A 14,681-nucleotide genomic window follows, 5' to 3' on the forward strand; every position below is an offset into this window, starting at 1 on the left:
GGGGGTCGGGCGTTTTGGGGTGGGGGTCCCCCGGTTTTGGGGGGTCCCCCCTACGGGGGGGGGTCAGCTCGGGGCCGTTTGGGCTGGTTGCGCTCGGGGTGCAGCAGGATGACGTAAACTTTGGGGGCGTAGAGGAGCCCCAGGGGCACCGAGGCCGACAGGGACATGGACACGGTCAGCGTGGCCGTCTGCACGTGCACCTGCGCCCCGAAAAATACACAGCCCTAAAGCCCGGTGACCCCAAAAACCCACTGAGCCCACAATCCCACTGAGCCCATAAACGGGACCCCAAAAACCCACTGAGCCCATAAACGGGACCCCAAAAACCCACTGACCCCCCAAAAACCCACTGAGCCCATCAATGGGACCCCAAAAACCCACTGACCCTATAAATGGGTAACCCTAAATCCCAGTGACCCCAAAAACCCACTGAGCCCACAATCCCACTGAGCCCATAAACGGGACCCCAAAAACCCACTGACCCCCCAAAAACCCACTGAGCCCATCAATGGGTAACCCTGAATCCCAGTGACCCCAAAATCCTACTGAGCCCATAAACGGGACCCCAAAAACCCACTGACCCCATCAATGGGACCCCAAAAACCCACTGACCCTATAAATGGGTAACCCTAAATCCCAGTGACCCCAAAAACCCACTGAGCCCATAAACGGGACCCCAAAAACCCACTGACCCCCCAAAAACCCACTGAGCCCATCAATGGGTAACCCTGAATCCCAGTGACCCCAAAACCCCAATGACCCCATAAACGGGACCCCAAAAACCCACTGAGCCCATCAATGGGACCCCAAAAATCCACTGAGCCCACAATCCCACTGAGCCCATCAATGGGACCCCAAAAACCCGCTGACCCTATAAACGGGTAACCCTAAATCCCAGTGACCCCAAAAACCCACTGAGCCCATCAATGGATAACCCTGAATCCCACTGAGCCCAAAATCCCACTGAACCCATAAACGGGACCCCAAAAACCCACTGACCCCTCAAAAACCCATTGAGCCCATCAATGGGTAACCTGGAATCCCAGTGACCCCAAAATCCCACTGACCCTATAAACAGGTAACCCTGAATCCCACAGACCCCAAAAATGGGACCCCAAAAACCCATAGACCCCCAGGGATCCCCCAAATACCTGCAGAGACCACCAGGGACCCCCAACTGATCCCAGGGACCCCCCAAATCCCCCTCCTCACCCTCGGCCGACTGGGTGGTGCTGAAGATGGGCCCGAAGGCCAGCCACACCACAGACCCCCAGGGACCCCCAAATCCCCCCAGGGACCCCCCAAAGACCCCCCAAATCCCCCCAGGGACCTCCCAAAACCCCCCCAAAGACCTCCCAAATCCCCTCACAGACCCCCAAATCCCCGTCCTCACCCTCTCCGCCGACTGCGCGGCCCCGAAGAAGATGGGCCCGAAGGCCGGCCACACCCCGTGTGCCCACAGTGACCCCCAAATACCCCCAGGGACCCCCAAATACCCTCACAGACCCCTCAGGGACCGTCCACAGACCCCCAAGGACCCCCAAATCCCCCCAGGGACCCATAAATACACCACAAACCCCTCCATGGACACCCCAAGACCCCCAGGAACCCCCCAAATCCCCCCAGGGATCCCCCAAATCTCACAGACCCCCTCAGGGACCCCCAAATACCCCCCACAGACCCGCAAAATCCCCCTCCTCACCCTCTCTGCCAACTGCGTGGCCCCGAAGATGGGCCCGAAGGCCAACTACACCCCGTGTGCCCACAGTGACCCCCAAATCCCCCCAGGGACCCCTCAGGGACCCCCAAATACCCCCAGGAACCCCCAAATCCCCCCCAGGGACCCCCCCAAATCCCCCCAAATCCCCGTCCTCACCCTCTCGGCCGACTGAGCAGCCCCAAAGAAGATGGGCCCGAAGGCCAACCACACCACGCACGTGGTGTACATGGCGAAGCCGATGGGTTTGGCCTCGTTGAAGGTCTCGGGCACGCCGCGGGCCTTGACGGCGTACACGGTGCAGGTGAGCATCAGCAGCAGCGCGTAGGCCAGGCAGGCCAGCGTGGCCCCCTCGGCCATGTCGCAGCGCAGGACCCCCCGCGCCGCCTCGGGGTCGGGGGTCCGGCCCATCTCGTAGTCGATGAGGGCGTGCGGGGGTCGGATGAGCAGCCAGGCGGCGGCGGCCACCCACTGCAGCCCGCTGAGCGTGAAGGTGATGGCCAGCTGCGACGTGGGGCTGATGAAACGCGGCGGGGTCACCGAGCGCTTGCCTGTGGGGTTGGGGGGGTTCTTATGGGGGGAGGGGGGGGCAAGGAGAGCCCCCGGAAAGTCTGGGAGGGGGGTTTTGGGGGGAGGGGCGGTGGGGCTGGGGGAGGGATGGTGTGGTGTCTCGTGTAGCCCCCCCACTCAGTACCGGGGTGGGGTGTCCCCGAGTGTTGTGAGCCCCCCCCGCCCAGAGCTCCTCACCCTGGGGGTAAGGCAGTGTGCCCCAGAGCGCCTCACCCCTGTGCCCCACAGCCCCTACTGTGCCCCACAGCCCTCACCCTGTGCCCCACAGCCCCTACTGTGCCCCACAGCCCTCACCCTGTGCCCCACAGCCCCTACTGTGCCCCACAGCCCTTCCTGTGCCCCACAGCCCCTACTGTGCCCCACAGCCCTCACCCTGTGCCCCCTGTGCCCCTCATCCTGTGCCCCACAGCCCTCACCCTGTGCCCCACAGCCCCTCATCCTGTGCCCCACAGCGCCTTACCCTGTGCCCCACAGCCCCCTCGCCCTGTGCCCCCTGTGCCCCTCATCCTGTGCCCCACAGCCCTCACCCTGTGCCCCACAGCCCCCTCACCCCTGTGCCCCACAGCCCCTACTGTGCCCCACAGCCCCTCACCCTGTGCCCACAGCCCCTCACCCTGTGCCCCCTGTGCCCCACAGCCCTTACTGTGCCCCACAGCCCTCACCCTGTGCCCCACAGCGCCTTACCCTGTGCCCCCTGTGCCCCCCGGCCCCCTCACCCCCGTGCCCCCCACGCCCTGACCCTGCTCAGAGATGTGGCAAATGTGGTTGGTCCTGGTGACCAGCATGGTGTGGGTAAGACCCCAACCCCTCACCCTGTGCCCCCCCCTGTGCCCCCCAACCCCTCACCCTGTGCCCCCCATGTCCCCCCCACCTCCCAGCCCTGACCCTGCTTGAAGATGCGGTAGATGCGGTTGGTCTTGGTCAGCAGCTCGGCGTAGGTGAGACCCCAACCCCTCACCCTGTGCCCCCCCAGTGCCCCCCACACCCCCCAGCCCTGACCCTGCTCGAAGATGCGGTAGATGCGGTTGGTCTTGGTCAGCAGCGCGGCGTAGGTGAGGCTCATGCCCGCCCCCAGGAAGAGCCTCCGCAGCGCGCAGACCCCCACGCCGGGCTCGGCCACCATCAGGAAGGTGATGGCGTAAACCAACGCGATGCCGGCCAGCAGCACGTAGCTCAGCTCCCTCCCCGACGCCTTGACGATCGGCGTTTCGTGGTGTTTGACGAAGGTGGCCAGGACGAAAGCCGTGGCCATCAGCCCCAGCGTGGCCAGCGCCAGCGGCACGGCGGCGCACGGGTGGCCCCAGCTGAGGCGCAGCACGGGCGTGGGGCGGCAGGCGGTGCGGTTGGGCGTGGGGCGCAGGTGTGGGGCGCAGGGCAGGCAGGTGAGCAGGTCGGCGCGGTACTGGTAGCCGCCGCAGAGTTCGCAGTGCCAGCAGCACGGGACGCCCTTGACCGGCTTCTTGCGCTCGCCGGGCCCGCACGGCAGGCTGCACACCGAGGGCGGCGGCGAGGACGAGTTGGAGCCCCAGGCCATGGCGTCCTCCTGGGGGGGAGGGACGGCTCCGCGTGGGCACCGCAGATCGGCCGTGGGGAGCACGAACACCCCACAGAGACCACAAAGCCCCCACGGGCGCCAGGGACCACCCGTGGGCGCCAGGGACCACCCGTGGGCGCCAGAGATCACCCGTGGGCACCACAGACCACCCGTGGGCGCCAGAGATCACCCATGGGCGCCAGGGACCACCCGTGGGCACCACAGACCACCCGTGGGCACCAGAGATCACCCATGGGCGCCAGAGATCACCCATGGGCGCCAGGGATCACCCGTGGGCGCCAGGGATCACCCGTGGGCGCCAGAGATCACCCATGGGCACCAGGGATCACCCATGGGTGCCAGAGATCACCCGTGGGCACCAGAGATCACCCGTGGGCGCCAGGGATCACCCGTGGGCACCAGAGATCACCCGTGGGCGCCAGGGATCACCCATGGGCACCACAGACCACCCGTGGGCACCAGAGATCACCCGTGGGCACCACAGACCACCCGTGGGCACCAGAGATCACCCGTGGGCACCACAGACCACCCATGGGCGCCAGAGATCACCCATGGGCACCACAGACCACCCGTGGGCGCCAGGGATCACCCATGGAGAGCACAAACACCCCACAGAGACCACAAATCCCCCATGGGCCCCACAAATTCCTCATGGATAACAAAAACCTCCAATGGACACCTTAAACACCCTATGGAAAACCCAAACACCCATGGGCACCCCCAAATCCCCCATGGGCACCCCGAATCCCCCAGGGACACCCCAAATCCCCCATGGGGACCCCGAATCCCCCAGGGACACCCCAAACCCTCAGGGACAACCACCCAGGGGTGTTGCTCCCAGTTGGTCACTGGGATCCCCCCTGGGGGTCACGGGGGTCACACCCACGGGGGTCTGGGGGTCCCAGACCCACCTGCAGGTGCAGCCCCTGCACCCACTGCCCCACGGCCCGGTAGGCGCCGCTGCCGTTGCCCCCCTGGAACTGGAAGATGTCGTAGCGCCCGGGGGCGTCCCCGTTCTCGTTGAAGGACACCGGCGTCCCCGCGCTGCCTGCGCACCAGTATGGACCAGTATAAACCAGTGTAAACCAGTATAAACCAGTAAGCACGGGGACAGGGCAGGGCCACCCCCCTGCCACCCCGCAGGAAGGGTCAATGACACCCCCAGACCCAGCATGCCCCCACTACAGGGCAAACCAGTGCTCCCAGTATGGCCTCCAGTGCTTCCAGTATGGTCTCCAGTGTCCCCAGTTCCCCCCAGTACGTCCCAGTGCCTCCCAGTATGGCCTCCAGTGTCCCCAGCTGCTTCCCAGTTCCCCCAGCTCCCTCCCAGTGCCTCCCAGTATGTCCCAGTGTGGTCTCCAGTGCTGCCAGCCCTCCCCCAGTGCCTCCCAGTACATCCCAATACATTCTCCAATGCCCCCAGCCTCCTCCCAGTGCCCCCCCCCCGTATATCCCAGTGTCACCCAGTGCTTCCCAGTACGGCCTCCAGTGCCCCCAGCTCTCTCCCAGTGTCCCCCTAGTATATCCCAGTGCTTCCCAGTATGTCCCAGTATATCCCAGTGGCCCCAGTCTCCTCCCAGTGCCCCCCCAGTATATCCCAGTATGGTCTCCAGTGCCGCCATCCCCTTCCCAGTGACCCCCCCCCACATCCCAGCTCCCTCTCAGTGCTCCCCCCCAGTACATTCCAGTGCTCCCAGTACATTCTCAGTGCCCCCAGCTCTCTCCCAGTGCCCTCCCAGTACATCCCAGTGCCCCCCCCAGTATGGTCTCCAGTGCCCCCAGCTCTCTCCCAGTGCCCCCCAGCATATCCCAGTACATCCCAGTGCTCCCAGCTCCCTCCCGACTCCCTCCCAGTGCCCCCCCAGTACATCCCAGTGCTCCCAGTACATCCCAGTGCCCCCCCGTGCCTCCCCAGTATATCCCAGTGCCTCCCAGTGCCTCCCCAGTATGGTCTCCAGTGCCCCCAGCTCTCTCCCAGTGTCCCCCTAGTATATCCCAATGCTTCCCAGTATGTCCCAGTATATCCCAGTGCCCCCAGTCTCCTCCCAGTGCCCCCCCAGTATATCCCAGTGCCCCCCAGTGCCTCCCCAGTATATCCCAGTGCCTCCCCAGTATGGCCTCCAGTGCCCCCAGCTTTCTCCCAGTGCCCCCCAGCATATCCCAGTACATCCCAGTGCTCCCAGCTCCCTCCCGGCTCCCTTCCAGTGCCCCCCCAGTATCTCCCAGTCCATTCTCAGTGCCCCCAGCTCTCTCCCAGTACATCCCAGTGCCCCCTCGTGCTTCCCCAGTATATCCCAGTGCCTCCCCAGTATGGTCTCCAGTGCCCCCAGCTCTCTCCCAGTGCCCCCCAGCATATCCCAGTACATCCCAGTGCTCCCAGCTCCCTCCCGACTCCCTCCCAGTGCCCCCCCAGTACATCCCAGTGCCCCCCAGTGCCTCCCCAGTATATCCCAGTGCCTCCCCAGTATGGTCTCCAGTGCCCCCAGCTCTCTCCCAGTGCCCCCCAGCATATCCCAGTACATCCCAGTGCTCCCAGCTCCCTCCCGACTCCCTCCCAGTGCCCCCCCAGTACATCCCAGTGCCCCCCAGTGCCTCCCCAGTATATCCCAGTGCCTCCCCAGTGTATCCCGGTACATCCCAGTGCTCCCAGCTCCCTCCCGGCTCCCTCCCAGTCCATCCCAGTCCATCCCAGTGCCCCCAGTACCGTTGAAGGCCACCCTGCGGATGTGTGTGAGCAGGCGGCGCCCGTCGGGGGGGTCCATGTGGGCGCAGAGCCCCCCGCCCGGGCAGGCCTCGCCCAGCAGCGAGTGCAGCCCGTGCGCCATGGCCAGGACGGCGTCGATGACGAACTGCACCTTCCCCTCCTGCTCGTAGGGCGAGTCCCGCCCGATGCGCTCCCGCCCTGTGGGACCCCAGACCCTGAACGGAGACCCCAAATCCTCCGTGGGCACCCCAAACCTGGCAGCGAGACCCTAAATCCTCCGTGGGCACCCCAAACCTGACAGCGAGACCCTAAATCCTCCGTGGGCACCCCAAACCTGACAGGGAGACCCTAAATCCTCCGTGGGCACCCCAAACCTGACAGGGAGACCCTAAATCCTCCGTGGGCACCCCAAACCTGACAGGGAGACCCTAAATCCTCCGTGGGCACCCTAAACCTGACAGCGAGACCCTAAATCCTCCGTGGGCACCCCAAACCTGACAGCGAGACCCTAAATCCTCCGTGGGCACCCTAAACCTGACAGCGAGACCCTAAATCCTCCGTGGGCACCCCAAACCTGACAGCGAGACCCTAAATCCTCCGTGGGCACCCCAAACCTGACAGCGAGACCCTAAATCCTCCGTGGGCACCTCAAACCTGATAGGGAGACCCTAAATCCTCCGTGGGCACCCCAAACCTGACAGGGAGACCCTAAATCCTCCGTGGGCACCTCAAACCTGATAGGGAGACCCTAAATCCTCCGTGGGCACCCCAAACCTGACAGGGAGACCCTAAATCCTCCGTGGGCACCCCAAACCTGACAGGGAGACCCTAAATCCTCCGTGGGCACCCCAAACCCGACACAGCACCCCAAACCTGACAGGGAGACCCTAAATCCTCCGTGGGCACCCCAAACCTGACAGCGAGACCCCAAATCCTCCGTGGGCACCCCAAACCTGACAGGGAGACCCTAAATTCTTCAGGGACACCCCAAACCCGCCGTGGGGGGGGGGTCTTTTTATTGTCTCTGTGGGGTCCCCATGGGGTCTCCATGGGGCAGGTACCTATGCACTTGCACATGGGGTCTCTGTGGGGTCTCTATGGGATTTCTATGGGGTCTCTATGGGTCCCTATGGGGTCCCTGTGGGGTCTCTATGGGTCCCTATGGGGTCGGTCTCTATGGGTCTCTATGGGGTCTCTATGGGGTCTCTATGGGGTGGGGTCTCTATGGGGTCCCTATGGGGTCCCTATGGGGTCCCTATGGGGTCTCTATGGGGTCTTTATGGGGTGGGGTCTCTATGGGGTCCCTATGGGGTCTCTATGGGTCTCTATGGGTCCCTATGGGGTCTTTATGGGGTGGGGTCTCTATGGGGTCCCTATGGGGTCTCTATGGGGTCCCTATGGGGTCCCTATGGGGTCCCTATGGGGTCTTTATGGGGTGGGGTCTCTATGGGGTCCCTATGGGGTCTCTATGGGGTCTCTATGGGTCTCTATGGGTCCCTATGGGGTCTTTATGGGGTGGGGTCTCTATGGGGTCCCTATGGGGTCTCTTTTGGGTGGATCTCTATGGGGTCCCTATGAGGTCTCTATGGGGTCTCTATGGGGTCGGTCTCTTTGGGGTCTCTATGGGGCAGGTCTCTATGGGGCGGGTACCTGTGCATTTCCTCACTGCGGCTCCCCCCGCGCCGTCCCCGTGGGGCTCGGCGCTGTGGGGCAGGCGACAGTTGAAATCGTCCTCCCAGAACTCGTGGAACCAGAGGTTGCGGCGGTTGTTCTCCAGCGAGCGCGACGTGAAGTACTCGTCAAAGCCTGGGGACACCACGGGGACACCGAGGGGACACGGGGACACCGAGGGGACACCGAGGGGACACGGGGACATCGAGGGGACACCACGGGGACACCGAGGGGACACGGGGACACCGAGGGGACACCGAGGGGACACGGGGACATCGAGGGGACACCACGGGGACACCGAGGGGACACGGGGACACCGAGGGGACACCGAGGGGACACGGGGACATCGAGGGGACACCGAGGGGACACCGAGGGGACACCGAGGGGACACGGGGACATCGAGGGGACACCGAGGGGACACCGAGGGGACACCGAGGGGACACCACGGGGACACCGAGGGGACACCACGGGGTCATGAGTGTCCCATAAAGTCATGGGTGACCCCATCGGGCTCACAGGGGACCCCACAGAACCACGGGGGTCCCACAGAATCCTGGAGGGTCCCATGAGCCCCCCAGAGCCCCCCCCAAACCCCCCAGAACCTCCTCAACACCCCCCGAGCCCCCCAGACCCCCCCAGGTCCCCCCAAAACCCCCTCAGAGCCCCCCTGGAGCCCCCAAACCCACCCCAGAGCCCCCGCCCAGTGACCCCCAATCTCCCCCAGCCCCTCCCAGTTCACCCCAGTCCCTCCCAGTAACCCCCCAGTGCCCGAGTCCATCCCAGTGCCCCTGCATCCCTCCCAGTTCATCCCAGTCCCCCCCAGTCCCTCTCCCAGTCCCATCCCAGTCCCCCCCGGTCCCTCTCCCAGTCCCTCCCAGTATGTCCCAGTCCCCCCAGTTCCCCTCACCGGGCACGGAGGCCCGCTTGGGCAGGATGGTGATGGCCCCAGTCCCTCTCCCAGTCCCTCCCAGTATGTCCCAGTTCCCCCAGTTCCCCTCACCGGGCACGGAGGCCCGCTTGGGCAGGATGGTGATGGCCCCAGTCCCTCTCCCAGTCCCTCCCAGTATGTCCCAGTCCCCCCAGTTCCCCTCACCGGGCACGGAGGCCCGCTTGGGCAGGATGGTGATGGCCCCAGTCCCTCTCCCAGTCCCTCCCAGTATGTCCCAGTCCCCCCAGTTCCCCTCACCGGGCACGGAGGCCCGCTTGGGCAGGATGGTGATGGCCCCGTCCGCCGCCTCCTCCAGGCCCTGCACCGGCGCCATCTTGGCCCCCCAGCTGTCCGAGCCCACCCACGAGAAGTGACCCGAGAGGTTGGCCAGGGCGGCGGCCTGCAGCACCCGCCTGCGGGGACACGGACACTGGGATGGACTGGGATGGACTGGGGGGACTGGGATGGACTGGGGGGAATGGGGGCACTGGGGGGACTGGGGGGACTGGGATGGACTGGGATGGACTGGGGGGACTGGGATGGACTGGGGGGACTGGGGGGAACTGGGATCCAGGGCGGCGGCCTGCAGCACCCGCCTGCGGGGACACGGACACTGGGATGGACTGGGGGCACTGGGATGGACTGGGATGGACTGGGGGGACTGGGGGGACTGGGATGGACTGGGGGGACTGGGGGGACTGGGATGGACTGGGATGGACTGGGATGGACTGGGGGGACTGGGGGGACTGGGGGGACTGGGATGGACTGGGATGGACTGGGATGGACTGGGGGGACTGGGGGGACTGGGATGGACTGGGGGGACTGGGGGGACTGGGATGGACTGGGATGGACTGGGATGGACTGGGGGGACTGGGGGGACTGGGATGGACTGGGGGGACTGGGGGGACTGGGATGGACTGGGATGGACTGGGATGGACTGGGGGGACTGGGGGGACTGGGATAGACTGGGGGGACTGGGGGGACTGGGACATGGCAGTGGGGACACTGGGATGGACTGGGAGGGACTGGGATCCAGTGTGGCGGCCTGCAGCACCTGCCTGTGGGGACAGGGACACTGGGAGGGACTGGAAGGGACTGGGGGGACTGGGGGGCATTGCGGGGCTGGTGGGGGCTACTGGGATGGGGCTGGGGGCTACTTGGGGGGATGCTGGGGCAAATGGGGGCTGTGGGGATGGACTGGGAGGGACTGGGAGGGACTGGGGGTTACTGGAATGGACTGGGGGGCAGCTGGGATGGACTGGGGGCTACTGGGAGAGGATCTGACTGAACTGGGATGAACTGGGATGAACTTTGGCAGGCTGAGGAGCGCCGGGGAGGGACTGGGAGGGTGCTGTGTGTGACTGGTGTGAACTGGTGCGCACTGGTGTGTACTGGTCTGCACTGGTGTGCACTGGTGTGTACTGGTGCACACTGGTGTGTACTGGTGCGCACTGGTCTCACCGGATGTCGTCCTCGTTGGCGAAGAGCACGACCCCGCGCGCCGTCGACGTCTCCATCAGGCGCCCGATGACCTTGGCGAACTCCCCCGGCTTCGGCTCCCGCGGGATCTTGATGGACTGGGCAATGCACAGGCCCCCTGCGCCAGTACACACCAGTATAAACCAGTACAAACCAGTATAAACCAGTATGGACCGGTATGGGCCGGTACCACCCACCCTGCCCAGCCCGCAGCGGTCACTGGTGGTCACTGAGCGGGCAGAGCCTCCCCCCCTTCCCTGCACCTCCCAGTGCATCCCAGTATGGCCCAGTGCCTCCCAGTATAAACCAGTATAACCCAATATCCCAAGTATAAACCAGTATAAACCAGTATAAACCAGCACAGACCGGCCTCGCGGGAGCTCTGCACGAAGGCCTCGACGCCGCTCTCGCCGTAGTTGCCCTCGGAGGCCAGCGTGCCAGTATAACCCAGTATAACCCAGTATAACCCAGTATAACCAGTATATCCCAGTATCCCCAGTATAACCCAGTATAAACCAGCACAGACCGGCCTCGCGGGAGCTCTGCACGAAGGCCTCGACGCCGCTCTCGCCGTAGTTGCCCTCGGAGGCCAGCGTGCCAGTATAACCCAGTATCCCCAGTATAACCCAGTATAACCAGTATATCCCAGTATCCCCAGTATAACCCAGTATAAACCAGCACAGACCGGCCTCGCGGGAGCTCTGCACGAAGGCCTCGACGCCGCTCTCGCCGTAGTTGCCCTCGGAGGCCAGCGTGCCAGTATAACCCAGTATAACCCAGTATAACCCAGTATAACCAGTATAACCCAGTATCCCCAGTATAACCCAGTATAAACCAGCACAGACCGGCCTCGCGGGAGCTCTGCACGAAGGCCTCGACGCCGCTCTCGCCGTAGTTGCCCTCGGAGGCCAGCGTGCTGACGTAGCTCCAGCCCAGCGCCCGCACCACGGCCACCATGGCCTGCGCCTGGTACGAGTCCGGCGGCACCACCCGCGAGAAGAACTCGTAACGGCCCGGGTCCGACAGCTCCGGGGCCGTGGAGGCGTAGCTGATCTGGGGGATCTGGGGACACAGGGGACATTGGGGACATGACAGTGACAGGGGGACGTCAGGGACATCGGGGACATCAGGGACATTGGGGACATCAGGGACATCGAGGACGTGTCAGGGACATGGGGTCACACGGGGGTCCGACAGCTCCGGGGCCGTGGAGGCGTAGCTGATCTGGGGGATCTGGGGACACAGGGGACATTGGGGACATGACAGTGACAGGGGGACGTCAGGGACCTCGGGGACATCAGGGACATTGGGGACATCAGGGACATTGGGGACATTGGGGACATTGGGGACATCGGGGACGTGTCAGGGACATGGGGTCACACGGGGGTCAGACAGCTCCATGGCGGTGGAGGCGTAGCTGATCTGGGGACATTGGGGACACAAGGGATTTTGGGGACATGACAGTGACAGGGGGACATCAGGGACCTCGGGGACATTGGGGACATCGGGGACATGTCAGGGATTTGGGGTCACACGGGGGTCAGACAGCTCCATGGCGGTGGAGGTGTGGCTCATCTGGGGGATCTGGGGACCTTGGGGACATTGGGGACATGTCAGTGACAGAGGGACATCAGGGACACTGGGGACATCGGGGACATGTCAGGGACATGGGGACACACGGGGGTCCGACAGCTCCGTGGCCGTGGAGGCGTGGCTCAGCTGGGGGATCTGGGGACACAGGGGACATGTCAGGGACATTGGGGACATCAGGGACGTGTCAGTGACGGGGACATTGGGGACATCAGCGACTTGTCAGGGACATTGGGGACAGTGGGGACAGTGAGGGGACACACAGGACAGAGGGGACGGGGGTGTGAGGGGACACGGGGGGCTCAGCCCTGGGGCTGGGGACATGGGGGACATCAGGGACATGCAGGGGGACACCCAGGGGACACCCAGGGGACACCCAGGGGACCTGGCGCTGTGGGACCCCCCCTGTCGCTGTCCCTGTCCCTAATCCCCCCTAATCCCCCCGGGCCATTTGCTGCCGTCCCAGGGGATTGTGGGTAACACTCCGGGGGGGGGGGGGGGAAGGTTCTGGAAGGGACTCGGGGGGGGGGGGGGGAACAGGGGGGGACAGAGGGGGACCAGGTGTCCAGGCCCCCCCTCACAGGGACACCATGGGGACACTGTGGGGACACTGCTGTCCCATGTCCCCTCAGGATCCTCCCAGACAAAACAAACCCGTGCTCCCCGAAACGTCCCCAACAGCCCCCCCAATGTCCCCAACACCCTCCCAATGTCCCCAATGTCCCTCTCCATGTCCCCAAGGTCCCCAACACCCTCCCAATGTCCCCAATGCCCCTCTCCATGTCCCCAATGTCCCCAACACCCCCTCAATGTCCCCAACACCCTCCCAATGTCCCCAATGTCCCTCTCCATGTCTCCAATGTCCCTCTCCATGTCCCCAATGTCCCCAACACCCCCAAATCCTCACCGCCAACAGCCTCATCACATTGGCCACCATGATGGACACGGAGCTGGCCGAGGGACCAATGATGCCCATGTCCCCAATGTCCCCAATGTCCCTCTCCATGTCTCCAATGTCCCTCTCCATGTCCCCAACGTCCCCAACACCCCCAAACCCTCACCGCCAACAGCCTCATCACGTTGGCCACCGTGATGGACACGGAGCTGGCCAACACACCATTGCCCCTCCATGTCCCCAGTGTCTCAGTGTCCCCAACGTCCCTTCATGTCCCCAACGTCCCCAACACCCCCAAACCCTCACCGCAAACAGCCTCAGCACGTTGGCCACCATGATGGACACGGAGCTGGCCGAGGCCCCGATGACGCCCACCAGGCGCTCCGGCGGCGGCCGGCGCGGGGCCGAGCCGTCGGGGCAGCTGCCCTCTCCCCCCTCGGGGGGCAGGAGGCTGCGGACGAAGCTCAGCGCCTGCTCCAGGGCGTAGGTGTCCCTGGAGCAGGTGTCCAGGATGCGGGCGCCCAGCGTCAGGTTGGGCAGGACGCGCGGGTCGCCGTTGACGCGGTCCAGGGCGTAGAGCATGGCCTCCAGGCGGTGGATGCCCTTCTCCTTCTTCACCGGCCCGCAGGGGACGCCGGCGGGGCCGCGGGCGTGCACCGGGAACAGCCCCCCCAGGGTCAGGTCGCCCTCCAGGCGGATGGCGTGGGGCTGGGTGGGAGCCGGGGGGCAGCGGCCGGGCGGCCACAGGGACAGCAGGGTCAGCAGCAGGGTGGCCGGAGGGGCGGGCGGTGGTGGCATGGTGGGCTGGGGGGAGAAAAAGGGGGGTTAGGGGGTGGTTGGGGGGGCACAGGGACACCCGTGGGGTCAGCAGGGTGACCAGTGGGGGTGACACCCCATGGGGGCAGAGGTGGGTCCCTGTGGGGCAGGGTGGGTGCCAGGGGGTCACAGGGACAGCAGGGTCCCCAGTGGGGTCAGCAGGGTGGCACCCCATGGGGCAGAGGTGGGGGACGGGTCTTATCCCCACCCTCCCCCCCCCAAATCTGGGGGTCCCGGTGCCCCCCATCCCGCTCACCTGGGCCGTGGGTGCCGCGCTCCCTGCGCAGCCGCTGGGGACTGGCGGGGTGGGCGGGCGGGTGTCCTGTCGCCCCCCCAAATCCCCCCCAGATCCCCCCCCTGCCCTGTCCCCCCCCCCCGGGGACCCTCCAGATGCTGCTGGGGAAGGGAGGGGCTCCCCCCTCCCCCCCCCCCGCCTTGGCTCAACTCCCACAACCCCCCCAATTAAACCAGATGTTAATTATTGGGGGGGGGGAGATTGAGGGGGATTAGGGGTGCCCCCCACCCCGAACACATCCCCGGGGGGGGGGTCCCACGGTGGGGTTGAGCCCCTCGGGGGGTTTTGGGGGGGTCGGGAGGGTTTTAATCCCCCCCAGATGTCGGATTAGGGGGGGGGGGGATAATCCGCTGCTCATCCCCAGCCTGGACCCCCCCCCCAGAGCCAGATGAGGGGGGGGGGCACGGGGGGGGCTGAGGGGGATTTTGGGGGGGGGGTTGTGGCCACCTGAGGAGACTCTG

General features: G+C 65.2%; 1 protein-coding gene across 1 annotated transcript in view; it reads right to left on the reverse strand.

Moving 5' to 3' along the window:
- LOC136305864 (metabotropic glutamate receptor 6-like) overlaps positions 1-14,681 on the reverse strand; it is a 20,038-nt gene continuing 5,357 nt past the window's right edge. Inside the window, exons 2-11 of the mRNA XM_066209182.1 lie at positions 13,416-13,811; positions 11,470-11,686; positions 10,607-10,742; positions 9,404-9,558; positions 8,197-8,352; positions 6,547-6,744; positions 4,754-4,890; positions 3,287-3,830; positions 1,877-2,268; positions 1-200 (exon numbers count right to left, since the gene is read on the reverse strand). Of these exons, the coding sequence (XP_066065279.1) occupies positions 51-200; positions 1,877-2,268; positions 3,287-3,830; positions 4,754-4,890; positions 6,547-6,744; positions 8,197-8,352; positions 9,404-9,558; positions 10,607-10,742; positions 11,470-11,686; positions 13,416-13,811 (2,481 nt within the window). The 3' untranslated portion in view covers positions 1-50. The remainder of the gene's footprint in view (positions 201-1,876; positions 2,269-3,286; positions 3,831-4,753; positions 4,891-6,546; positions 6,745-8,196; positions 8,353-9,403; positions 9,559-10,606; positions 10,743-11,469; positions 11,687-13,415; positions 13,812-14,681) is intronic.

This window comes from Chamaea fasciata, unplaced genomic scaffold (genome assembly GCF_029207755.1).
Source record: "Chamaea fasciata isolate MVZ Bird 193981 ecotype frontalis unplaced genomic scaffold, bChaFas1.0.hap1 SCAF_726, whole genome shotgun sequence".
In the NCBI taxonomy this organism is placed as follows: Eukaryota; Metazoa; Chordata; class Aves; order Passeriformes; family Sylviidae; genus Chamaea; species Chamaea fasciata.